General features: G+C 41.1%; 1 protein-coding gene across 2 annotated transcripts in view; it reads left to right on the top strand.

The window, feature by feature from the left end:
• The window catches only part of ESR1 (estrogen receptor 1), a 234,988-nt gene that overhangs the window by 73,167 nt on the left and 135,721 nt on the right, over window positions 1-26,100 (top strand). For both annotated transcript variants that reach the window (XM_074990365.1, XM_074990366.1), the window contains exons 2-3: window positions 356-860; window positions 23,327-23,517. In XM_074990365.1, coding sequence (XP_074846466.1) covers window positions 427-860; window positions 23,327-23,517 — 625 coding nt within the window. In that variant the 5' untranslated portion in view covers window positions 356-426. The remainder of the gene's footprint in view (window positions 1-355; window positions 861-23,326; window positions 23,518-26,100) is intronic.

The following is a 26,100-nucleotide window of genomic DNA, read 5'->3' as shown; positions in this document are numbered from 1 at the left end:
TTGCCTTAGCCACCCTGGCGCAGTGGGAACCCATAAAGCGAAAAATGAAACAACTAATAGGAGTAAAATTTAGTGGAACAATTATTTGGTATCGTTCCAAAACTAATTGTTTCTGAAGATGTTTAAACCAATGTCAGTGCAAGGCGAGAGTTCTTGGCCTCTGTCCAGCACCTTTGTAATGCATATTAGCACAGATGAGGAGTTCTTATAAGTTGGAGAGAGAGGAGAGTTTTCTCACTGCTCATGCGGCAGTGGATTGTATTCTCCTCCTTGCGGAGTCCAGCTGAGTGCCCGTGCAGTGCTGCTTTAACATGATTTTTGCCAAGGCTGACACCGGGCTCTGCTCTTTTTTCAGGTGGACTATAAGCTGCTGATCCCTCCGCTGACAGTAGAAACAGCTATGCCAATTGCTTGCTGCCATTAACAATGACCATGACCCTTCATACTAAAACCTCTGGAGTTGCCATGCTCCACCAGATTCAAGGCGCTGAACTGGAGCCTTTGAACAGACCTCAGATGAAGATTCCCCTGGATCGGTCGCTGAGTGAGATGTACGTGGAGAGCAACAAGAACGGGGTGTTTAACTACCCAGAAGGAACCACTTATGACTTTGCCACTGCGGCTCCAGTGTATAGCTCTACTAGCCTCAGTTATGTTCCTGCTTCTGAATCATTTGGGTCCAGCAGTCTGGGAGGGTTTCATTCTCTGAACAATGTCCCACCAAGCCCTGTGGTGTTCTTACAAACTGCACCGCAGCTCTCACCCTTTATCCATCACCACAGCCAGCAGGTACCCTACTACCTTGAAAATGATCAAAGCAACTTTGGGATGAGAGAAGCTGGCCCTCCAGCCTTCTACAGGTAAGTACTTCTTTTGATTTATTTGAATAAGACATGCAAAATGGAATATACAGAAGCACACAAAATTGTCTCCGTATAAAGGGTCATATAGTCTGATCAATTGAGTCCCTGGTAAATAATTAGACTGTAAATGATAGTGTGGAGTAAACAAAATAGCTGTTGTGACTGTTGAGTATTGTTGCTATAAATATTAGAAAATGTATGTGTACAAAAATAAGTCTGATAAGGAACATAAATGGGACCTGGGAAAAACAAGCCCAAAATAATAATCTGCAAAAGAATGGAAAACAAGAACAAAACCCACATTCAATAAAAAGGAGTTCAGTATACACTAGAAGGGATTTCTCCATCGCCTTTGGTCAAGCTCACACTTCATGCAAATGGTAGTTTGAGTCCATGGCATGAGGCTGTTACCCCTGGCTGCCTATAGAATGCACTGGGTGGCTTGTAACTTGTTCAGAAATGCAATAGCCTCCTTAGCAAAACAGCTGTAGTCAACTTAATGACAAAGAGCATTTCAATCATATGGAAAGCTTTTAGGAGCTGAGCTAAATGCCGTGTACCTGAAATGGATATTTGCAGTTGGAGAGAGATAAGGAGATAAAGTTTCCCTGAACTAGTGCATTTTATTAAAAGACAGAGCATTTTTACTTTCTTTTCTCTGTAGCTTCTCGTGTATATTAGTGGAACACTTCTATAAAAATGTGCTGTATGGGAGTATTGGCATTAGTATTTTTATAGTTGTAGATGCCTTCCTGTACTTTTTTTGGATTGGGCAGTGGAAATTTACCAGTACTGGGGCTGCAGAGAATTTTTAGATGTCATAAAACACATAAAATGTCCAAGAAATGCCAAGGATTTTATCAACTCTCCTTCCTCATTCCTGATTTAAAATTAAAACACCCCACCCACAAAATGAAAATGTATTTTTCCTTTATTGGTAAAATACCAAGAATGCAACTCCCCTATATTCACTTTCTCCCAAATTTTAATATTTGATAGCAAAGTTTTTCAGTATATGGTGCCAGGTGTCGTTAAAAGTAACATTTGTTCTTAATGTATGTCTCTGTCTCAGTTATCTAAGAGGTCTGAATGAGTTTGCTAGCAACAACTGCATCTTAAGAAAAATTATTGCTTGCAATATCCAGGGAGAGAGTCTTGCACCTTTACTCTGTTGAACAGTAAATTACTTAAGGGGCACTGTTTATAGTGTAGAATAAAACTCAGCATGAATAAAAATCAGACCACATATCAAAGAGGAAGATTGTACTTTTGAAAAGGATGTGTGTGTCGGATGGAAACAGAGGCAGCATCTTTTAAAACATCATAGAACTCTGCTTCAATAAACTCGTTATAGATGGTCTGTAGTAATTATCTCACATGAACAACCATGAAAGTGACAAACGAAGGAGAAGCAGTGCTGTTTCTATCTCCATAGGGCTGTACTTGATAGGATATTGTCCTGAAAATGCTAAACTTTAGCTCTTTTTTCCCATTGGGCCTGTATCAAATCATAGAAATCCCATCAAATAAATAACTTTCATAGGTGCTCAGTTTATGAAGATATTTAATGATAAAGTCACAGGTTAAAGTCCAAAAAGGCAGTAGAAGGTACAAATTCCACACATCTCCAGTTTGCTATACTCATTTTAGTTGTCTCATTGACTTTAATGGGATTAGATGAGAAAGGAGAGCAGCATTTAGCCCTTTGGTGTAATATTGCCAAACTGATTTTGTTGGAGTGTCATAATATTTGCAATGGAGCATCACAATAATATTATGGTGGAGCTATAAAGGTTGCCTTTTCTGAGGCTAAATCAGCAGGAGCAATAGTTATTTAAGTAACTACTTAAGATAAGTAGGAAATAGAGGTGTATTCTGCTGTGTGCTGACCCACTTTAACACATGGTTAAAATGTTAGAAATCTGCTTCCTCCTCCTCATTCTCTTACTGAAGAATTTAAACAGAAATTATATTAACTTTGCATGACTTTATGCGTGTATACTGCTAGATCGATGTATGAATCCAGTGTCATTTGTTTGATTTTTAAATTATTTTTACATGTAATTTTCAATACATTTCCATTGCAAAACAGTTCCAGTTAATTTCACTGAATGCTAATGACATACTGTATGTTTAGTACTAAATATCTTTTCTTATCTTACAAATATCGTATGCTCAAACCACGATTAGGAGTAGCAGTAGTTAATCTTACAATTTTCTTAGACTTTTGCATGTTTTATTATCTTTTCACTATTTTCAGTACTTAATTTATCAAATATTACTATATATTTTAACAAAAACATTGTAATAATATTTTATGTGTACAGGTGCCTTGCTATTAAAGTTATTTCAGCCTATCTCAGTTTTTATGTTTGATTTTGGTGCCAAAGTTTTCATTGTACATTGCAATAAGTTGATATCTCATTTAGGAAACACAAGAGGAGCCCTCAGTGGCTAATTTAACACTTGTAAATTCCAATAGACAGCAACAAATTAATTCCTTTCTGTTGCCCAATTACCAAACTAAAATGCTTCCCTACAGGCCTGGCATAAGGGTCAAAATAAACACTTGTCTGCCTTCAGTCTGTCTGCAGAGCACCAAATTCAGAACAAGCTCATTCTGACTGATTATAGAGACGCTTATTTGTCAGTAGCGAAATACAAGACCAAATCTAGTCAATGTACTGGAAATAGTCTATCACTAACACTTTCAATCTGTCTTTCTCACTCAAAATGGACCCAGAATTTTTTCTGGTATTTCCAGCCCAGAGTATAAGTTAATACAGTCAAAGTATCTGCTTAATTTTGCAGATGCTGCCTATCTCCAAAGATTATTAAGGCTGAATTATAAAATGTGTCTTGGCTGTTTCCCATCAATGTGATCATATTAATTCTTAACACTTCCTGAAGTGATCCAAAAATGACAAAGATTCATTGATCCCTATCCTGCTAGAGTTCATAAATCCCCACACAGGACATCAGAATTTGGAAGAAGACAGCCAAAGATGTTTTGTTTAGTTTGACCTCTTCAGTGGCTAAACCTTGTGGCTGTTTACAGAGGGAGCAGAATTTTAAAATGTTCCATGTTATGTCCAATATCCCAGGAGCAGTGTTTCATTTTCTTTTAAAATATATGTGGCATGCTCTAGCATATGGGAATACCCATGTAGTAGTCTCTTGATTTCATAATTGGCATTAGACACCCATAATATAGAACTATCAGAGAGGTAGCCATGTTAGTCTGTAACTTCAGAAACACAAAGAAGTCCCGTGGCACCTTATAGACTAACGGATATTTTACTATAATATAATATAGAAATACTGACCATGTGTCCTGAACACTGGGAATGGTTCTGTTTATAGTACCTGTCCTTTCCCTTTCAGTTTTACATAAATGGTTGTGCTATAGAGGAAAGATGGTGGTCACATGGTTCCCTATGTTATAGGAGTATTGTGAGACTAACTCCCCTTTAGAGATTGTGCAGTGTTCTGATTTTATGGTTGCGGGGCGGGGCTGTAAAAATATCTAAGAGATCTATAACTACTAGGTCTTCTTCAGGTATGTGTCATTGTAGGTTCCACTATAGGTGGACATAAGCCCCATGGACTGAAGAGTGAATAGTTTTTCGTACTAGTGCCCATTGCTTCCTTGTGCTCCTCTAGAAGAACATAAAGGGCAGTGCACCCATGACCTTCCCTGAGCGCTCCACACTCATTTTCGTGGAAGGCCTTGACCTCTGGAATTAGTGCCTTCAGATTAGGGTAACTCCAATGACCCTTTGTTTCTCAGAAGTCAGCAATAACATAGCAGGCAATCAGTGGCCACCTCTGGACCAACCTAAGCGCATTCCTGGTCTGTGAGACTTGACTAACTACCAACAATGGTAGGTAGGGGGCACACAAGAAGAAGAGGAAGAAATGAGGAGTCTAAGTGCAACGTATGTCTTTTGGACTTTCTCACCAAACGGAAGCAGGGGCTGCACCCCAAGCTAATGAGGGACTGGCTGTTTTATTTACTGTTTATTTAACCATATCGTTGTGTGTCCCAAAATAATGCCACGCTCCTTTCCCCCCAGTAAAGTTTTGTTTTACTCACAGACTCAGTGGGTACTTTTAAGAGGGGGGAATATTGCCTAATAGAGGCATGCAGTGAAGGTATTTAGCTCTTTGCAGATTTCGGGGAGAGGGTTGGAGCTGGATGTTTGAATCTGGCGTTTTCTGCTACCAATGACACATGACAGAAGGATGACATGTTTAAGTTCCATGGTATTACAGTGTAGTTTAATGTGAAGGACTAGTGCAGTTTGCCCTTTTGGTCAGTAGTTGGAGCCTAACAGCAGTAGGAGGAAATTGAGTGTTTTTGTTAAAGGGGGTTTGGGGGGAGAAAGCATTTTCCTCTTCTAGTAAGAATACCTGGAGGAAGAGGTACTGGAGGAAGAGCTACAAGGCTTCAGCAGTGTAGGAGAGCAACTATGTGGCCAGTTAATGTCAGTAGTGAGTAAGCATGAATGCCGCATGCCAACTGGACAGTATGCTGAGTTTAAACACGGAATCTGATTTTGCTCTATGCATGTAATTTTATAATAATTTCATTCTGTTCTGTTGGAAGAGATCCCCTGCCCATGTGCAGTTAAAGTCCTTTTGTGTGTGTAAATAGTGAGTTCACACCCATTTACAATTCCTAGCCCAGCCCTAGGGCAGAGCAACCAATGGTGCCCCACACACGCACAAGATGAGTCCATGTGGATGTGCTCTGCATGACATTTGGACGGTGCCGCACCTGTGCTGGCTGCGTTGCCGGCTGTGCTGGTGGGCACGTTATTCTGGCATGGTCTTGGCTTCTCCATGCCCACATAATTGGCTTGACCGTTCTCCAACCATGCAAATGCAAAAATTCTAGCCCTGCCCCTGCTCTATCCCATCCATGAATCCACACTCCGTCCCACCCCTTCCCTGAGTCCCTGCCCCTGGTCCATCCCTTCTCCCCCAACCTCACTCAATTTCACCCGGCTGGGGCAGACAGTGTGTGTGAAGTAGCGGGTGAGGGGTGCATCCTCTGGGAGGGAATTTGGGTGAAGGTGGGGCTGAGGAAAGTGGGCTCCTGGAGGGACTTTGGGTTCAGGAGGGAGTGCAGGCTCTGGCGTGTGGCAGGGGGGTTGGGGTGGGCTTTGAGCTCTGGGCTGGGCAGGTGTGGTGAGGGAGCTGTGAGAGGCTTACCTCAGGTGGCACATCACACTGGCAGCAGCACATCACTCTGGCAGCAGCTCCTAGGTGGGGGAGTGAAGAAGGGGTCTCCATGTGCAGCTGCATGGAAGCCCCACCCCAACAGCCACTTCCAGCCAATGGGAGCTGCAGAGTTGACACTCGTAGCAGCAGCAGCAGCAGCAGTGTGAGGAACACCCTCATGGGGGCTGCTGGTATAATGTGGGCTGCTTTCAGGAGTGGCATGGAGTGAGGGCAGGTAAGAAAACTGCTTAGGCCTGCTGTGCTGCCCTAAGCCTTTAAATCATCTAGGCCCCTGGGCAATTGCCCCTTTTGCTGAGCCCTCCCCCATTGGCAGACCTGAACATTTCACTCAACATCCATGTGCCATACTTGCAAGTAAGTGCATTTGTCAAAGAAGGCTCCTAATGTCCCAGGTGGCTTTAGCAAAACATGCTTGTTTTCCTTGTTTCCTTGGAACTGGCCAGGCTCTTTCTGTCTCATGTGCTGCTGTGTGACACAGCTGTGCCTGGGCTCAGCCTGAATAGGCTGCCTTTTTCATTGCTGGCTGCTTCAGTCTTGATGGGTGCCAGCTACCATGGGATTCTGGAGCACTAGTGGGGGTGTGGATATCCTATAACCCACTGTACTATCTCACAGCAAATTCAGTTATGGGATGGCTGGCAGATAGAGCGGCAGATTTGTTCCCACCCCTAGAAATAGGTAAACCTGACAGTAAAGTTCAAGCCTCAGTAGTGAGGGGCAGAGGTGGGAGGGAGAAAGTGCAGCAATAGAATTCAGACCCCCAGGAACAGATTCTGTGCCCCACTAAGCCCCACCCCGCTCTTTGGCATTTCCTACTGTTGGGGCTGTCACAGGGGGAAGGGTCCCCCTTAGCACTTTTTATACAGGCAAAATCTGATTGTAGTGAACTTCAAGGGCAGCTGTTGACTTCAGGTTAAATATTGATAACACCCAGCTGTAAAATTGTTATATTGTCACTTTTTTTGTACTTATAAGGAAGTTCATATAAGTAAAACTCCCTTCACAGGTCAGGATCAGTGTCACACTACTAATATTCTGAAATCCACCTTCCTGGACTTCCTAGTAGCTCACATTGTTACCAGATCCTGGTAAGCCAGGTTTGAGGCGTAGTTGGCTGTAGGTAGTTCTCAATAATGTTTAATTTAGAACAGCTCGCTTCCCTGAAGCCACACTGACTGGGATTCTCAGCAAAATCCTGTGTGCTCTTGCTGTGTTTGGGAAGGCACTGTCAAGTGATTTAAGAAAGGGAAGGGATGAAGGGTGGTGCTTTTCCCTCAGGGAAGAATTCCCTTATCACCCCAAGCTATTTGTCTCCATTTGTCTCTGCCTGCTAGTGCCCGCCCATGTATGCGAGCTGGGGGAGTAGGTATGTTGGAGTGCAGAGCAGGAGTGCACTGGCCCCTTGAGGAGCAGCAGAATGCAGGGGTGAGGAATGCAGAGGTCTGCAGGTGCACTGGAAGAGCTGGGTGGTGCTGTGTCTTCCTCACTTGAACCCCCAGTCTTTCTCACTTCCCTTCCCCATCCCTCCTCCCCTCCCTCCCCACAATCCCTTCTCCCTTTGGCCGACACCATTTTCCCTCTAATGTCTCGCACTACTCTGATTCCTAGTGCTGGTCCCTGGCCAGGAAGCATTCACGTGCCTGATTGGTCCCCCTGCCACCCCCCCACCACCTGACAGATTCCATCCTCAAAATCACATGGCCAGTATCCCTGAGTCACACACTGTAGCACGCTCTGGGCACCTGTTGCAAAATGATTCTTTTTTTTTCCCAAAGGGGTTGTGATTGAGTTGTCCTTAGTTATGTTAACTGACCATGGAGTGTGTTCACACCATCTAGCTCAATGAAATATGTCTGTGACTCATCTAGAGATATTTAGTACCTCACTCTCGGTTTCACAGAACAGAAAGAAGCAGGTGTGGGGTTTATCTAGTAAATCAGGGGTCCCTTGGTCAAGTGACCCCAAATTTGCATCACTAGTGCTCCTCTGCATCTCCACGAGGTGGATGTCTAAGCAGGCAGAGTAACTGTTCTGATTTTAGAGCTCTCTGAAAGGTTAAGTTTTAAAGCTCATAAAATGGAAATCCTCTGCTGTTTTTCTGTAATTTTACAGCCCTTTTGCTGGTGGCGGAGTGGTGGAAAATACGGATAGTGTGGTGGGTAATGGGCATCTATATAAGACACAGCCCCAAATATTGGGATGATCCCTATAAAATCAGGACATCTGGTCACCCAACTTAGGACTGTAAATTCCACCTGGGCATCAGGAACCCTACACTTTAGGTGCTGTAACACTCAAGTCTCTTTGTGATTCAAACTCCCAGTGTCCAAAGAAAAATAAATTAAAAAAAGTGACCCATGTGTATGTTTTACCTCCACTTTGAGCACAACAGTCAGGTCCCTGTTCCAACCCGTGTGCCACAGACTCTTTGTGGCAAATGTGTTCCCTTAAAATCATTGTGGCAGTTGCAAAGACTACTTGGGTGTGTCTGGAGCTTACATGCCAACTCCAGTCATAATTTCGATAGCTAATTCACAAGAGTACAGCACTCTCTTTTTCCTTTTTTGTGAGGGCTTGTCTGCGCTTTGAGTTATCTAGCATCAGAGGAGATATGACTGAGTTGTGCTGAGTACAAACCTGCCTCAAACAATGACGCTAGTCTGTGGGAAAATGTCAGAAAAAGACACACACACTGTGCACCGCAATTTGTGTGTCTATTCCTGCTTTTCTGTCAGGAGGGGCTTTTCTGAAATTTGGCCTGTCTACATGGTGCCAAATTTCAGGAGAATCTCCTCTTTCAGGCCGCCCCTTCTTCCTTGTAGAATGGAGTTTACAGGGATGGCAAAAGAGCATGCCTGTTTTTCGGGAAGTGTTCTCAGATGCAGCAAACCTTTTCTGGGAAACCTCCAGTATCCTGGAAAAGGGCTGTAGTCTAGCCATAGCCTGAGTATCTCCTTGCTACTCTCCTTGCTGCTGCAAATACCATGCTAGTTATGCTTTTAATACCTTTCACTGATCAACTGCAAGTATCTGTATATGAGCAGGGAACCACATCCCTAGCTCATAGTATAGACATAGCTATAGTGGACTAATACCCCTCTTTGTTCAAAACCAATTAATATAAACAAGGAAAAATGTTGAATACTCACAGAATCACAGGCACTTTCTCATGCTCCTGTACTAACATCATATATGCCATCATGTGCCAACAATGCCCAGATGCTTTGTATATTGGACAGACTTCTAACTCCCTTAGACAAAGGGTCAACGGGCACAAAACAGACATCAAAACAGACATCAAAACACTCCAGATCCACAAACCAGTTAGTCAACATTTTAATGGAATGGGGCATTCTGTCAATGACCTAAAGGTATGTGTGTTACTGAAGAAGAATTATTGCACCGTTCTGGAAAGAGAAGCAGCCGAGCTGGCTTTTATATTCCATTTTGGCACATTAACACATGGTTTAAATCGTGATGGGAACTTTCTGAGTCACTATAGGAGCTCGTCTGCATACTTGGCTCAATCTAATTCTTGACCTTCCCCCCCACCCCTCCACTCTCTGATTTGCTCACCTTGATTATCTTTTTCTGATTTGTCCTCCTTGCTTACCGTTTTTGGTTCTCTGTGTCTTAAATATTGAGTCTGTTCTGGTCTGGCTATGGTCTGAAGAAGTGGGTCTGTCCCACGAAAGCTCACCTAATAAACTATTTTGCTAGTCTTTAAAGTGCTACTTGACTGCTTTTTGTTTTGAAGGAAAAATGTGTGCGCCACTAACATGTAAGTTCCTGTAGCCTTTTTATTACCTGGAAATGGCTTGTGGAGTGTTTTAAACTTAAATGTGTAGGTAGAGAAATATTTCTCTCTTTCTTTCATCCCCTATGAGATCTTTTGTCCCATTTTTTTATAGCTTCTGTTCTCTTTTATATCAGTAGTAGGGATAAGCACGCAAATCCTGCGGTTGCTAATTCAGCTGAACCTTCAAAATCTAAAATGGTTAATTGTTAGTGAAGAAAGGTGGTATAATATAAATCAAGTAAAAGCTGATGCAACATAAAATTATATAATTGGATTATCTTCCTTATAAGAATGTGATGATCTGTACACTTGGAATAGGTATAGATGAGTGTGTGAGGCACAGCACCTCAGGGAACGCAAAGGTTGCTAAGACTGGGTGGCTGATTGAATGTTTATTACCACTGTGTGTTGCTGGTCTAGATCACAAGTATAACAAACATGATGGCAAAAATAGGAAACACATTGAAGGATACTATCAAGAGAATTTTTTACAAATGTCTTGGTTGAAAATTTCACTGTTCTCATGGACGAAGTGAACTGGTCATGCAGTCTATTGACCTCTGCTTCCCATTTAAAAACCCATGTTTCAGTCGCTTCTAATTTAGTCAAATTTTCACTCTTTGGGCTGAAATTTTCTTTGCCGAGTGTCTGTCTCAAGCTGACTTTCTTCTTTTTCAAAGTTTCAACCATAATGGTTCAGCTGCTTTTGAGAATGAAGGAAAAATACTTTGCTTTGCCGGTATTAGAATGGTCTGAAGTTTCTTTTTAAATTGAGATGGTGTAGTGCATCCTGATGTAGAACAGTTTGGCAGTGGAGCAGTGATTCCATATGGAGAATTTCTGATTTACAATTACTTTTTAAAAAAACTAGGAAAAAAATACATAATTAGTAGAATGTTAGGATTGTAAAGTCAAACTCACAAAAACTAGAAAATGTCTGAAGTAAGGTTGTTTGAGCCCTCATCAGTATCCATATTTATTTTGTCATGGAGTTTTTAGGCAGTCACAGAATCTATGACTTCACCTGGCAGGTGGTTTAGAGCTGTCGGTCCTGCCACTGCTCTCAACATCCAGGAGCTGTGGGGTACTCCTATAACCTGAAGAGGCAAGGCCTCTGATCTCTGAGCTGCCAGAGGTAGCAGGGGTATTCCAGTGCTCCTGGTCATCACTGGCATCAGCAGGCTCTGAGCCACCATGGGTTCAGTAAAGGGATCCTGCAGATCCTGGCCAGGCCACTACAGGTGGCAGGAGACCCAACAGCCCTCAGCTGCAAGTGGTGGGGGCCCCTGATCTCCCAGCCCGACACCCACAACTTTCCAGTAGTTCTCCATTTTGTCATGGATATTTTTGGTCAAAGTCAGGGATGGGTCACTGGCTTTTGTGAATTTTTCTTTATCGCCTGTGACCTGTCCATGACTTTTATTAAAAAGTACCTGTGATTAAAATCTGGGCCTTATCCGTATTGTACTGACTTTAATTACATGATCACATATTATTTTGTCCATAAGATTCCTACATCATTCACTGCACAGGATGTAGCTTGCTCTGCAAATCAGTCAGGCTTGTGTAGTGAATGAGGCTGTTGTCTGTAGGACCCTTCTATTAGTAGTTGCAAAAGTAGGAGGATGTGAAATGGAAAAGGCAGAGGACTGCAGAAACAGAAAGGATGATCTGATAGTTAAGGCAACTGAGTACAAGTTGAACCTCTCTTTTCTGGCACCCTCAGGACCTAACTAGGGCTGAACAAGAGAATTTGCTGGACCATTGGGAGGTCAATATTGTCTAGCACATTACCAACACTTCCACTGCTTAGTGGGCTCTTAGAAGACATTTAGGGGTAAATTACAGCTAAATAATAGCACAGAACATTGAGAGCCAGGACTGATGGCTATAAACAAACTTGATGGGACCCTGTGAATTTGGTCAAACCCATGATAAGTGGTCATCTGGCTAGCTAAAATCATGCTGGATTGTGGATGTTGACAGATGAGAGGGTTCTGGATTGGTGAAGTTCAACCTGTATTGCCCTGAAGAATTTGATTCTATCCCACTATCAGCCGCAAAGTTCCTATGTGATGTTGAGAAAGTCATTTAAACCAGATCTTTCACGGGTGTGTGTGTGTGTGTATCACGAATTGTGTTTTCCTCGTGTTTCTCTTGCTCAGCTTGAGACAGCGTTGCATGATTTTGAAGATGTTCTGAGCACTCACAGCTGCAAGTAAAGTCAATGAGAGCTGTGCTTTTAACATATATAGTTGTATCTACTACTAAATATGCTGAAAAATCCAGTTCCAAGCATCAAATTTTGCACCCAACATTCACATTCATTTTTTTATCATAAGCTCTCTGTGCTTCAGATCACCATCTGTAAAATGAAAATAATTACACCAACCTCACGGGGAAGTTTGTGAAGCGCTTAAGATGCTATAGTGATGAGCACATGGAACAATCTAGCAATTAATTAATAATTCTGTCTTTAGAGCGGAGTTTGAAAAGTGTGAAGTGTGGATAAGGCAGGGAGGCACACGTTGAACAATGAGGAAAAATACAGCATAGCCTCCAAATTCAGTGAGAGTGGTTCTAGAAGTCAGTAGGAAAAGCTTTGAATGCTAGTTTTAGGTAAATTCAAATTTGTATTCAAGTATGTATGTTCAGGTTTACTGCAGTTGTAGATAGTTACTTTGTAAGTAGTTGAGGGACTATCGCACAAAAAGAGGGAACCAACTTTGTTTCTTTCTTCTGACAAGCATTCTTTGAGCTAGTCTTCCCAATTTCCTACAATGCTCCAGTTCAGGTGAAGAATTCTACACATGGTGTTTAAATGAAACATTAAAAAGCTTACCCTTAAGAATTAGATGTCTCCTGGGATCAGAAGAAAATTATAGCAGGTGTTTCTGAAACTGGTAAATATGTGGGTACATTGTGTGCTGTTTAGTGGCCCTCAGCCTATGTAGCAAGCACACTGTGCAGTAAAACTGGGATCACGGACTATTCATTTTTATATTGTTTATAGCTTTGTTTATGTTACTGTTTTTTTCCCCACTTTCTGCTTTTACATTTGTTCATGTTCATTTTAAATATAAGAAATAGACAAGATAAAATTAAACTTTATGAAAGGTATGTATATTGTATTTATTAAGGTTCCTAAGAAACCTTTTCGGTCACATTGCTACAAGATGAAGAGCTGCAGAACCCATCATATTACAGGCCGGGCCAGTACATTTGGGAAGAAACACTGTCTTTATTAGAACACTTTAAAGACTAACAAAATAATGTATTAGATGATAAGCTTTCGTGAGACAGACGCACTTCTTCAGATCAGAAGTGGGTCTGTCCCACAAAAGCTCATCATCTAACAAATTATTTTGTTAATCTTTAAAGTGCTACTGGACTGCTTTTTTGTTTTGATAGTATATAGACTAGCACGGTTATCTCTCTGTTACTTGTCTTTACTAGATTAGTCACTCAGCTTGCAGTCTATTCAGTGTTTGTAATAACATCTCAAAAACCATTGTTGGCATGAAAGGAGTAAGTTAGCAGCAGTAAATCAATTTATATACTCCAACAGCTAGAGCATGGTTTCGCAAACTGGGGGAGGGGGCATGCCTCTGGGGTGTGTGTGAAGAAATTCCGGGGGTGGGGCATGAGGTGACCCATGACCCCCTCAATTTGCCCCCACCTGAAGAAAGATCCAGCCTTTGCTTTTGGCTCTCAGCCCCTGCCATTTTACGTGGAGACCTGGTGCAGCCACTATAAAAAGCAGGCAGCCAGCAAAGACCCACATGGAGCTGGCTGCCTCCTGCTAATGAGAGTGTGTGTGGGTTGTGGGGAGGAGGAGGAGGATGGAGTTAGATGGGGGAGCTGGGGGTGCCTGGCTTTGTAGGAGGACAGGGGAGGGGCTTGTGTGGGCAGCTCGCAGGGCTTGCGGGGCTCAGGTGGCCGGCCAGCTTGTGGGACTTGTGGGGCTCAGGTGGCTGGCCCTGACAGAGCAGGGCTTGGGCGGCTAGCCCCATCAGCATGAGGCTTGGGCAGGTGGCTTGGGCAGCTGGCCTGCGGCTGGGTGGGTGGCTGGTGGGATGGGTGGCTGGCCCCAGCAGTGTGGGGCTCAGGCAGCTTGCGGGCAGGTGGACTGCTGGCCCCAGCTGCATGGGCCTCGGGTGGGCAGTTCTGGTAGTGCAGGTCTCAGGTGGACAGGCACCTCTAGAGGCTGGTATGGGGCTCAGGCAGCCAGCCAGCCAGCTGGGGCTGCACCAGGCAACACCAGGGACCAAGAAAAATTATTTGTGCTTATTTTTAATTTTAAACATAATTTTTATATCAAGCCTTTGTGTTTATTTTAAATTACAAATTGAATTTTTTGTTAAAAATGGGGGTTGGGTGACAGTAAAGAAGAGGTGGGGGGCATGAGGGTTTCTCAGAAATCGAAAGGGGGGCGTGATACCAAAAAGTTTGGGAACCACTGAGCTAGAGGGACTGAAAACTTGTTATAAGATGGCAGACAGACAGACAGAGAATTAACTTAACACACACACAAAACCACAGTATTATGCCAGTTTAAACGGTCTGTCAGAGCTGGATTAGGATTTACTGGGGCCTTGAGCACAAAGAACAGGATGTCTTTATTTAATCCAGCACAATGTATGTACATTGTTCATGTAAGTGCAGTTGTGCAACTTTGGTCGACTTTCTACAGTAGTATAGACATAGCCTAAGGCTTTACAAAAGTAACCCTAGGGATACTGCAGTGCCACAGTTTTGTGAGAATCAGAGTTATCAAAACAATCAATCTTTTAAGGGGAATACCCTGCCTATCATCTGTCTTCTGGGATTATTGGTCTCCCATGTGGATATTCTTAGTGGGCCAGTGCTCATGAGGCCACCAAATAACTCCTTTTATCGGTTCCTAAATTGTCTCTTATCTGTCCCTCAGTGACAGTTTGTGACCCCAGGAGGATTCTTGATTATTCACATGGACTCAAGGACTGTGCAATGAATCTGGTGTAAACAAGAGAAGAAGCACAGCACAAACCTGAGATACCTCAGAGTGACACAATGTGGTCTTAAGGTTCTGCTTTCATATTTTGACTGACCTCAAGTGCTGATGGTAACAGACAGCATCTCAGTAATAACACACATCAATAGAGAAATGGGACAAGGCTTAGCTCAACTCCTGATGACTTGGTCAAAAGAGAATCTGCCGTCAGCATGCTCCATTCACATCCAAGACAAAATTGAATGTTACAGCCAACTGGCTCATCAGGCAAAAGTTAGGTCGTCCAAAATGAGAACTATATGTAGAAGTGTTTCATCTCCTGGCAAAAAATATAGTGTGTCTGTGATAGATCTGTTGGTCTTCCACCTGAATCAAAAGCTTTCAGTGTTGTTATCTTATCAGTAAGGTCACAGCTCCACAGCAGATGCCTTATTAGTAAGCATGGCTCAAAGAGACTCTTATATGCCTTTCCTCCCTTTTCCAGTCCTCATAAGAATGCTCCACAAGACTGGGTCAGGAGAGAAGCAGCACTGGTCAGTTTGCTATTCCCGTTCTGATCAAGGAGGCATTTGTTCTCTGATGTCCTTGACAGGGCATAAAGATTTCTCCATCTACTTTCCTTCAACTATGGTATGTGATATTACAATGGCTAATCGTGCATCAGGATCCAGACAGCCTGAGCCTAACTGTCATGTCCTTGAAGAACAGATCCTCTTAAACCAAAGAGGTTATTCAGAGAGCTTATATCCACAGTTTTAGCTTCCAGAAATAAATCTATTAACTTAGCATATTCAGGGGCCTGGTTGAACTTTAACAAGTTGTGCCACAGCAGAGTTCTTGACCCCACATAGGCCTGTCAGTTAAGACTCTAAAAGGTCAAATGGCTGCTTTGTCTGGCATTCTTAGCACAGCAGACAAGTCGTGCATTTCATCGTCACCGACACGTCCAGCTTTTTTCTGAGGGCAGTATCTTTGCTATCTCATGATGCTTCTCAATTCATTACAGGCCCTCTGTTTGAGCAACTCATACAGCTGTCCCATGGCTTCTTTCATGACAGTCATATCTGTTGGCATTGTATCTGAGTTCAGAGCTCTTTTGCTACAGCATCAATACTGCACATTCCAGTTAAAGTGGTACTCAGAACCAACCCAGTCTTCTTACTAAAGAATTTAAGCACACAGCTGACGTCAGAGGCACAAATGCTTTGGCAAATTGTGTTTTATTACTCAGTATAAAAGGGAAAGAAGGTTTCAAAATCTTCCATTCCAAGTGGATGAGATATTGTACCTTAAAAGTCAGAAAGTTTAGCTCCACATTCCAGTCCAAGAGTTCATTCCCTGAGAGCTAGGGCAGCCTCATGAGGAAGGCCGCGTGCCTCAAACCAGAAAACTCATAAAATAGCGACCTTGCCATGCCACTTTCAAACTTGCACAAGCTGGACATCAGTTTTCATCCTATGCTGCCTTCAGTAGGCAGGTGTTCCTTGCTGTAGCATTACAATAACTATGAGGAAAGGGTTATTCCCTTTTACATTTATATATGAATGTATAGGGTCCTCCCCCCCACCCCCCTTAATTGGATACTACTATAAAAATCCCAATGTTATGGGTTTGCGGACCTCATTACGACAAAGAACAGAAAATGTTATGAGTCTTGCCTGAAATTTTCCTTGCTTTGAGTAGTGAGAGCCACACATCCAACCTTCCCTGAATTGAGTATTAATTGGGACAAGAAATGAAATTAGGAATTGGCGCTCAAAGCTTGTTGTTTATTGAATTCCTTGCTCTGCTCATTTTAATCAATATTTAATTTTCCTTATTGATACAGAGTACTTAGTTTTTCATAGGCTGTGGAAGGTCTTTGGTGGCGGTTACTCAGAGAGGGAACCATAAGTTCACTGCCTCTGACTGGCAGGTTTGGTCTGCCTCCAAGTCTTAGAGCTGAGTGTCATGTGTCTGTGGCTCTAATTGTTTCAAGAAAGGAAAATTTCAAGTAAGACATAGATAAATTGTCCTCTTTTCAAATGGAATAGGTCTGGGTTTTGATATGGTGCCTGTTTCTCTGTGTTTTCCCTTTCCATCTTCCCCTGCAAGTTCTTGGGGAGTCCTTTGTATCCTCTGCGACACATTCAGCTTTGACAAAATAGCATATTTCAATGGAAAACAATTAATTGAAAATGTTCTGACCAGCTCTTGTGCTGATCACAACTCCCAGTTGAATTCAGTGGGATGTGTTAGTGCCAGGGTGGCTGACAAGTTGTGGAGAGAGTAGGGAAGAGGACAGCTGCCCTGGATCTGGTGATTTAAAAGGCCCGACACCCCTGGCCACCACCAATGCTACCAGGGCAATGGCCAGAGCCCCAGGCTCTTTAAATCACTGCTGGAGTCCCTGGTGGAATATGTCCTGAGGCCCCAGCAGTGCTGAAGGGCTGGCTGAGGGTTGGGGTTAGCCCTGAGCATTACTCCTTCCACCTGATGCCTAGCCTTCTGGGGGCCCAGAACCAGCTGCCCCAGGGCCAGGCAAAGACTCTTGTCAGCCCTGGTGAGTGCTCATTATATTTGAAAATCCGTCTGCTTATGTATGTATCTAAATCTGACTTCAAGGGGCTTAATTTAGCTACCCAAGTTTCAACACTTTGGACAAGGTGTGTAATACTGTTTTCCAGACACCCAAGTACATGGCTGGAATTCACACTGTAAACAGAATTCAACAAATTATCATGTAAATAATCTTAGATGACAACTGATTGTTTCTACACATATGAAAAACACACATATTTGGAAAAGGGATAAATGGGATTCTCAAGGGAAACTTTGAGTCTTGTGCATTGGCAGCATGCTGCAGTTATGCCATATGAGCAGGTGATAATATGACTATAAAACACAATGATGAAGGTGCTGGCTCAGTGTCCACCATGTAATCCTAGCTATCCCTGCTTTTCTTTTAGACTTGTCCTTCCTCCCAGCCCAGTAGTTGTGTAGAAAAGCTGAGAACTATAGTCCAAAGACAATAAATGGTGGGAAAGTTAATGAAGTACCATGATATGGAAGCCAAAAAAAATGGTCGAATTCTCCATTAGACTGAACATTGTAAAAATGCCATCAGTAGATTTGAGGTATTTGTGAGAAACAAAATAGAACTTTTTATTTTATAAATTTTGCAGGAAAATTATTGTCAGCATAAAGGACAAGAGTAAGAACATCTGCATAACATACACGTGCCTAATTTTTTGAAACTTAGTTGCTGAAGTTGAAACCCCCTAATACATCTGTTGGCAATTTCAAGTGCAAACAGGTACAGAACAGACCATTGCATTTTCATCCATTATGTGCATATTAATATGCATCCTTTTTTCCTGTGGTGACTGCATAATTTGAAGGCATAATTAAAGTGCTAATTGTCCCAGTACAAGAATAACAATTATTTATTCAACACCCACTCTTGTGAAAATTGCCACCCAAATACAAATGAAAAACACAAATCCTTGCCAGGAGGCCCTGAAATTTAAATATAATCAAAATAAGGACAGTAGAATGAGGAAAAAATGCAACAGAGTTTGTCTTACCACTATTTTTCATATTTTTCCTTGATTATTTTAGCGCTGATGTCCCTGTAGTCTTAAGCCAAAATAATTCAAAGGGCCCTCTGATTCTAGGGCTCCACTTGAGATATGATCCTCCTGATTTTCAGGTGTACCGGCCTAGTCAGTCAAAAGTTGGAATTTCTGTTCCATAGGAAATATAAAAGACATTTAGTTTAATTTTGGAATAAAAAAGCTAAATTTTGAAATTTATGGTAGAAGGGAAATTAAAGAAAATATCAACCCTGGCAGACCTAGCAGACTGGTGGGGAGCTAGGATGTACAATTCACATCCTGCAATATCTGGTAGCTCAGTTGTTAAGGCATTCATGAGGTAAATGGGAGACCCACCTGTGGATGGTCACTCCACTGATTTGGAGTTGTGACATGAACCCAGGTATCCAACTGACTAAGAAAATGCCCTACCAACCAGGCGGTTGGATATGTTGGGAAGGGATATTAGTTTTTTCTACTGAAGTTGTTCCACTTCAGATAGTTAACTCTTCAGTGGACAGGAATTGACCTTGGCTCTTCTACATATTTGGCAGTGCCCTAACTACTGGTATACTGCACAGAGTCAAATTCTCAGATTTGCTCTCTTTGTTCCAGTCCGCTTATTGAAAATAGGACTTCTCCATGACATGTCCATGAGAAGGGAAGGAGGAAGCGAAGGATCATGAAATGGCCCAGTGCAGAACTGGATGGAGTATCCACTTAAAAACCTAGCAATTGGAAGTAATCATGCAGCTGACAACCCAGAATGGGAGAGGCAGGGTCCACTCAGATAGGCCAAAGCGGGAGGGTTGAAGATAGGGTGTGTATAGGTAAACCGCTTTCAACCCTGCTCTCAAAACAGATATTTGGAGAATGATGTAGGAAACTGTGAAGGAACATGGTGAAGAATCACAAAAGTGCCAAATAATAACAGAGAGAAAGCCGTGTTAGTCTATATACTATCAAAACAAAAAAGCAGGCCAGTAGCACTTTAAAGACTAACTAAATAATTTATTAGGTGATGAGCTTTCGTGGGACAGACCCACTTCTTCAGATCATAGCCATACCAGAACAGACTCAATATTTAAGGCACAGAGAACCAACAATAGTAATTAAGGTTGACAAATCAGAAAAATGTCATCAGGGTGAGCAAATCAGAGAGTAGAGGGGCAGAAGGGGGTGGGGGGATCAAGAATTAGATTAAGTCAAGTATGCAAAAGAGCCCCTATAATGACCTAAAAAATTCCCATCCTGGTTCAAACCATATGTTTATACGTTGAATTTGAATATAAAAGATAATTCAGCAGCCTCTCTTTCCAAAGTGGTGTGAAAATTCCTCTTCAGTAAGATGCAAACATTCAGGTCATTAACAGAATGGCCCACTCCATTAAAGTGGTGACTAACTGGTTTGTGAATCAGGAGTGTTTTTACATCTGTTTTATGCCCATTAATTCTTTGTCTAAGACAGTTTGAAGTCTGTCCAATATACAAAGCATCTGGGCATTGTTGGCACATGATGGCATATATGATGTTAGTTGAGTAACATGAGAATTTGCCCATGATTCTGTGAATAAACTGGTTAGGTCCAGTGATGGTATCTCCAGAATAGATATGTGGACAAAGTTGGCAACGGGCTTTGTTGCAAAGAAAAGTGCCAGGACTGGTGTTAGCTTATCAACTAATAAATTATTTTGTTAGTCTTTAAAGTGCTACTGGACTGCTTGTTTGTTTTAAAAGTGCCAAAGTTCTTAAATGGACGTAACTGTTTGTGCTTAGGCGTTCAGTAATTGTCCAGCTGCAAATGGTTTAATTACCAAATGTCAGCTTAGCTCAAGAAAACCTGCACCCATTTCCAAAAGAAAAAGAAGTGTGAACATCTCTGTTCCCTTTGTTGCTCCTGTCTTCCAAAAGCAGGCCAAGCAAATACACTGTAACAGCCAACTAGTAGTACTAGTAGAACCTGTTTGGTTGCACATCTGTATGCTTCTCTGTATCATACACAATGAGCTAATTCAACATGTTTTATAGAATCAAGGTTTCCATCAAATACCAGATCTAAGTGTTCATTGTTATCTGTTCTTGTTGTTTTTTTGTATGAACAGGAACTTGGTGAACCACTCAACGGCTTCCAACTGAGCTTCTGTCCTTAATTCAGGATGTAAATTCCCTGGTTCATAGATCATGCTTGTACAACTGTTGCCAGAAGTTGCAAACACATAGTTGTATAGCTCTTATATATTGACAAGTATTAAAAGGGAGTTGACTTGCTACTAGGATATGATGGATTGGTTAGTGCATTAACCTTTTAACTTCCGGATGACTGATTTACAGTAACTGTTTGGGAGCATTAATGATATGAATTTGATCCTTACTATTCTTAATAAAATGCAATATAATTTTCATTATGTTAAACAGAAGCTGCATATTAGAATAGTGGAGGTCAAATATTAACATGAGGGTTCTGATATAAAAAATGACTGGATTGGCTTGACTTGACTTTAGCTGAATATTTTGCAAGTGAAGAATTGCAATAGAGGGAAATAAGTGGACAAATAGGAGACCTCTTCTCAAATCTCTGCTCTACCTAATTTCCATCTGAATTTGTTTTTCTGAATTTTCATGACCCTTTATTCCAATTTGGAAAGAAAATAAATACTGAAATGTTAGCTTCTCCTATGGAATGGAAATTCTATTTTCCAACCAGCTTTGTTTACCTGTGTCCTCAGCACAAGTTGACTGTGTCCTCAGTACAATTGTAATGGGACTCTAATTGGTCTGTCCATCCATGAGAATAAGGTCAAAGGAGATACTGTCTTGTTCAGGGTTCTCTAATTTTTCCAGTGCTGTTGGGAAAGTTGTTGAGTAGTTTTTCAATGAATTTTTTAACAGAAAAAAGTAAAACACACATCTGTTTTTTGTATTGCATATGTGTACAGTGAAGGGTTCTCAGTTAAGCTTATACTTCATTTTCTCATTAATGATATGGAAAGATGTGCCAGAGTACATATTGTAAACATTCAGTATTAACAGAGATCGCAAGCGGTGTCTACACTTGCATTCCTCTTTCAAAAGAGGCATGCAAATGAAGGAAATCAAAAATGCAAATGAGGCATTGATTTACATATCTGGTACCCTATTTGCATACTTTCCTCCTGAAAGCACTTATTTCAAAAGAAAGACAGGAAAAAAAGAAAGCAGAATAGACAGAGGGCTCTTTTGAAAGTAAACCCCATCTTCGAAGGAACCCTTCTTTCTATTCTGTTTCAGGAAGAAGTGTTCTTTCAAAGAAGGGGTTTAATTTGAAAGAGCCCCATCTGCACTGCTTTCTTTCTTTCCAACGGAGAATATTCAAATGAGGCACCAAATATGTAAATCAGTGCCTCATTTGCATTTTTTTGATTTCCTTCATTTGCATGCCTCTTTAGAAAGAGGAATGCAAATGTAAACACAGCTTTACTGTTTTTAACCTCAAAATAAATGGGAGCAATTATTTTCTTGTTTCAATGCCTGAAGAGCTGGTTTCCTACAAAATCCCCAATTTTTACACATTTAACATCATAATGCAATTTGAATTAGTTAAAGGCAGTATAATACTTTAAACTAGTTTATCGGTTAGTTAACCTTAGTTGTTTTATCATGCAAGCACTAAAAAGTCAAAAAGAGGAACTGCCCAAGCGTCAAAGAAACATGAGAACCTAACAAAACGGCACAAAGTGGTTAAGACAGATTTATGACTGATTAAAGCCAACCGTAATTTCAGTTTGTAGGTGGGTGTAACGATTTGGCAGTGTTTCCTTGAAACTCCCTAGCCTATCACTTTGAGTCATCAGAACCCATTTAACCCTTACCCCGCAGGTTTAAGGGAGATGGGAGTGACTTTCTAGAAGAGAGGGGACTTAGGCCTGGTCAACACTAGGGGATAAAATTGAATTTAAGAGGCTTAGTTCAATTTTATAAAGTATCAGTCTTCACTTCAGGGCTCATGAGGTTGATTTTAAGGGGCTCTAAAGATGACTTTTGTAAACCTCTTTTTCATGAGGGGCTTAGCTACGCAAGCCCCCTCCTTTGAAGGGGGCATGTAAATGAGCGCTAGTGGAGAATAGCAATGAGGTGCTGTCGTTAGTATAGTTCTCGCTGCGCAAACTTCGAAGTTCCTAACTTGGAAGCGCTGGCAAGCATTGTAGCCATGGGCACTTCAAAGTACTTGCACATCTTTGATGCTTATTTTGAAGTAAGCATTATTCTTCCTGCAATGAGGAAGAGAATAATATGTCAACTTTCAAAATAAAACAACTGGAGAAGGGCTTGGCTTTAGAAGTGCAGTGTAGTTGGCTAGGACAAGGACATGTAATGCTGGTAAGATAACTAAGATCTGTTCAAGAATTGAAAATTAGGTAAGTTTATATTTGGTAAGTGGATAAAAATGTTAACTAATCAGCCAAATAATTTTACTACTTTTGATCACATGATTCTGTCTCAGCCAGTTACATTCTATTTCTCAGAGTAGTTATATTACCTATTTTTGTAGTGTGTTCTGCATCTCAGTAGGCTGTTTCACTGACCACTTTCCCTTCAGTTTTTTTCAGATCATTTCCATTCCTCCTCCTCTTCCTTTCCACTTCGTGATCACATAACATACCTGCGACAATTGCTTATGTATAAAAGTAACGTTAGAGTATTTAATATCTTTTAATGTAACTCAGCAGCTGGAAATAAGGGAATACACCACCACACTAGTACATCAGTGTTTGGAAGCACAGACATGCTATACTCTCTTACAGCCTCTTAGCTTTCGGGTGAGGATGAAACTTTTTAAGGTCAATACAATCACTGAATATTCATTTTACAGGCCAAGCTCAGATAACAGGCGCCAAGGGAGCAGGGAGAGGATGTCCAGCACCAGTGAAAAGGGCAGCCTGTCCATGGAATCCACCAAGGAAACCCGCTACTGTGCTGTGTGCAATGATTACGCTTCAGGCTACCATTATGGAGTCTGGTCTTGTGAGGGCTGCAAGGCCTTCTTCAAAAGAAGCATTCAAGGTAATAACTTGCAGAAGTGTGGTGGTAAGCTCCTTTTTCCTAGGGAATTGTGTATTTGTGAAGACATGGAGGCTACACATTGATTCCTGGAGAATAAAATATTATCTTTTACAAGCTGACAACCATTATGCTCTTCCACATGTATTTATGTCCCTGCCTGGTAAATTATATACACATACTGATAACATTGTAATTAGTCAGTCTAAGATTAAAAAAAATAGAGTTAATGTATTTGACCTTTCATAAAAGAAGACAGCCCCTCACAGGGAGTCCTCAGTTACAGTTGACATAGAAATGTACTGTTTTTGCAATATACATATAGTATAGGTATGGAAAGGATTCTAGATGAAATATGCTTCTGTTCCTGCAGTTTGTAGTCTCTTCATAACAATGTGTGCAGATACATCTGTGAAAGAATTAGTTTGTAGATTTAGTCAGGAAGTCCCCCCCGCCAAAATAAAAAAAGTTTTGAGACCATCAAAATGACCCTACTTTAATATTGTTAGTCCACAAAGTTTTAAATTTTTAAGTTTGAAGCAACCTTTCATTTAAAAAAAAATAGAAAATGTATCCTGAAAGAAGGAAAACATTTCAAAAGGAAACACTTCCCATTTTTCTGAACATTTAGATTCTTGAAAATTATTTTTCTGAATTTTTAGTTCTTGAAAACATTGGGGATTTTTGACTTTCTGCTGATTCAGTATCAGTTTTTTTTTTTTAAATTATCATGGGCAGAAACAATTTTCCATCTAGTTTCGGAGAGGTAGCCATGTGAGTCTGTATCTTCACAAAACAAAAAAGCAGTCCTGTAGCACTCTGTTCCACAGGGTAGAAAAAATGAAATAAAAACTGATGAATCAGCTACATAGGACAGAAGGGAGAGGACAAAAGAAGAAAAACAGTTTCTGCAAGTGTCTATTAAGTGGTCTAAAACAAAGAGACTTTAACACCAGATTACAAAGGGAGACATCTTAATTGGAGTTCATTCTCAAGTTTGGTACTTTTCACCTGAGAGTCAACAAAGATATCAATTACCTTACGCATTAGAAGGACAATTTCCCACCCTTTGTTATTTGTAGTGATCCCGGGTGACCCATTTAACTTACTAGACACTTGCAGAAACTATTTTTGTTCCCTTTAGCCCCTCTTCTGTCCTATGTAGCTGATTTGTCAGTTTTTATTTCATTTTTTTCTATCCTTCTGTTAAATTCTCTTTGTCTCAGTTATCATTTATCAGAATTTTCCTGATCTGAAGAAGTGGGTCTGTACCATGAAAGCTCATCTCCTAAAAAATTATAGTGTTAGTCTTTAAAGTGCTGCAGGACCTCTTTTTAATTTTCTACCTAGCTCTATTCATTTGTTCTTCATCAGGGTCACAGCTCTTCCATTGAATAAGCCTTCTCTAGATGGACATTCCTAGACCTAAGGTTAAATGAAGAGATTTAAAGGATGCTATCTCATTTCACTGCCACTTCTGAAAGAGAAGAGGGTAAAATATAGACCCTCCTCATATGTCTTATACCATGCCATAGCACTTGAACTCAAGTGACAGAACACTAATTTGGGAAGTTAGCAGACCTGCATGTCAGAAGCTACCACTTAATTGAAAAATTGAGAAAAGAGCCACAAGAAAGATGTGAAGTCTGGAAAATTTTCTTTGCAGTGGGAGACTTAAATAAGCTCAGTGTATTTAGTTTATCCAAGAGATGGTTAAGAAGTAACTTGGTCATAATCTACAAGCAATTACAAAGTGAAGATATTTCTGATACATTGCTCTTAATCCAACAGAAGCAAAGACATAAGATCAAAAGAGTGAAAACTGAAATTAGATTAATTCAGACTAGATATAAAGTGCAAATTTTCAACAGCAAAAATAAATACCATAACAACTAGTGGTAGGGTGGATTCTTCAACACCTAACATCTTTAAATCAATCCCGGCTATTTTCCTAGATAAAATACTATAGTTCAAACAGAAATAATAGGCTTGATTCAGTGGTTGTTAGGTGAGATTCTTTGACCTGTGTTATGCAGGAAATCCCTTCTGACCTTAATTTGCTTAATGATCTTCTGTTAAGACAGAGGCATGGTGTAAAACTCATGAATAGAATATCTGTAGAAAGGAGCATAGTTTGTTCAGGAATGCCAAGAGGAGTGAGGTAAGCCCCACCACCCTGGCCCTGATCCCCAGCTGTGCATGGGCCTGGATGAAAAATGAGTGGACCACAGCCCATTTATACCCACCTGTGGCCATGTCTCTGTCCTGAACACCCACTTTTCCAATGGCTCCTTTGGTGTAATTGATGTTTAACACAAGAACATGATATTACTTCTAAACCAGGGCAATTGTCTTTCCCCACTTTTTATCGTCATATCTCTCGCCTTCAGGTGTTGAGTCTGTATCCTCCATTCTATGCATGGTGCTCAGCAGTCTGTTCATTTTGTAGCACTTCTTCCATTTGGTTATTGCTAGAATTGCAGATTGGATGGTAATCTAATCTCTGAATGTAAGAATTAGAAAAAAAATCCTTCACATCTAAGAAAATCATTAGCACTCACAAAGTAATTTTATTCTACCACATGC

This window comes from Carettochelys insculpta, chromosome 3, assembly GCF_033958435.1.
Source record: "Carettochelys insculpta isolate YL-2023 chromosome 3, ASM3395843v1, whole genome shotgun sequence".
NCBI classification, from domain to species: domain Eukaryota; kingdom Metazoa; phylum Chordata; order Testudines; family Carettochelyidae; genus Carettochelys; species Carettochelys insculpta.
The sequence above is the reverse complement of the archived record's forward strand: the minus strand, read 5'-3'. Positions and strand labels throughout refer to the sequence as shown.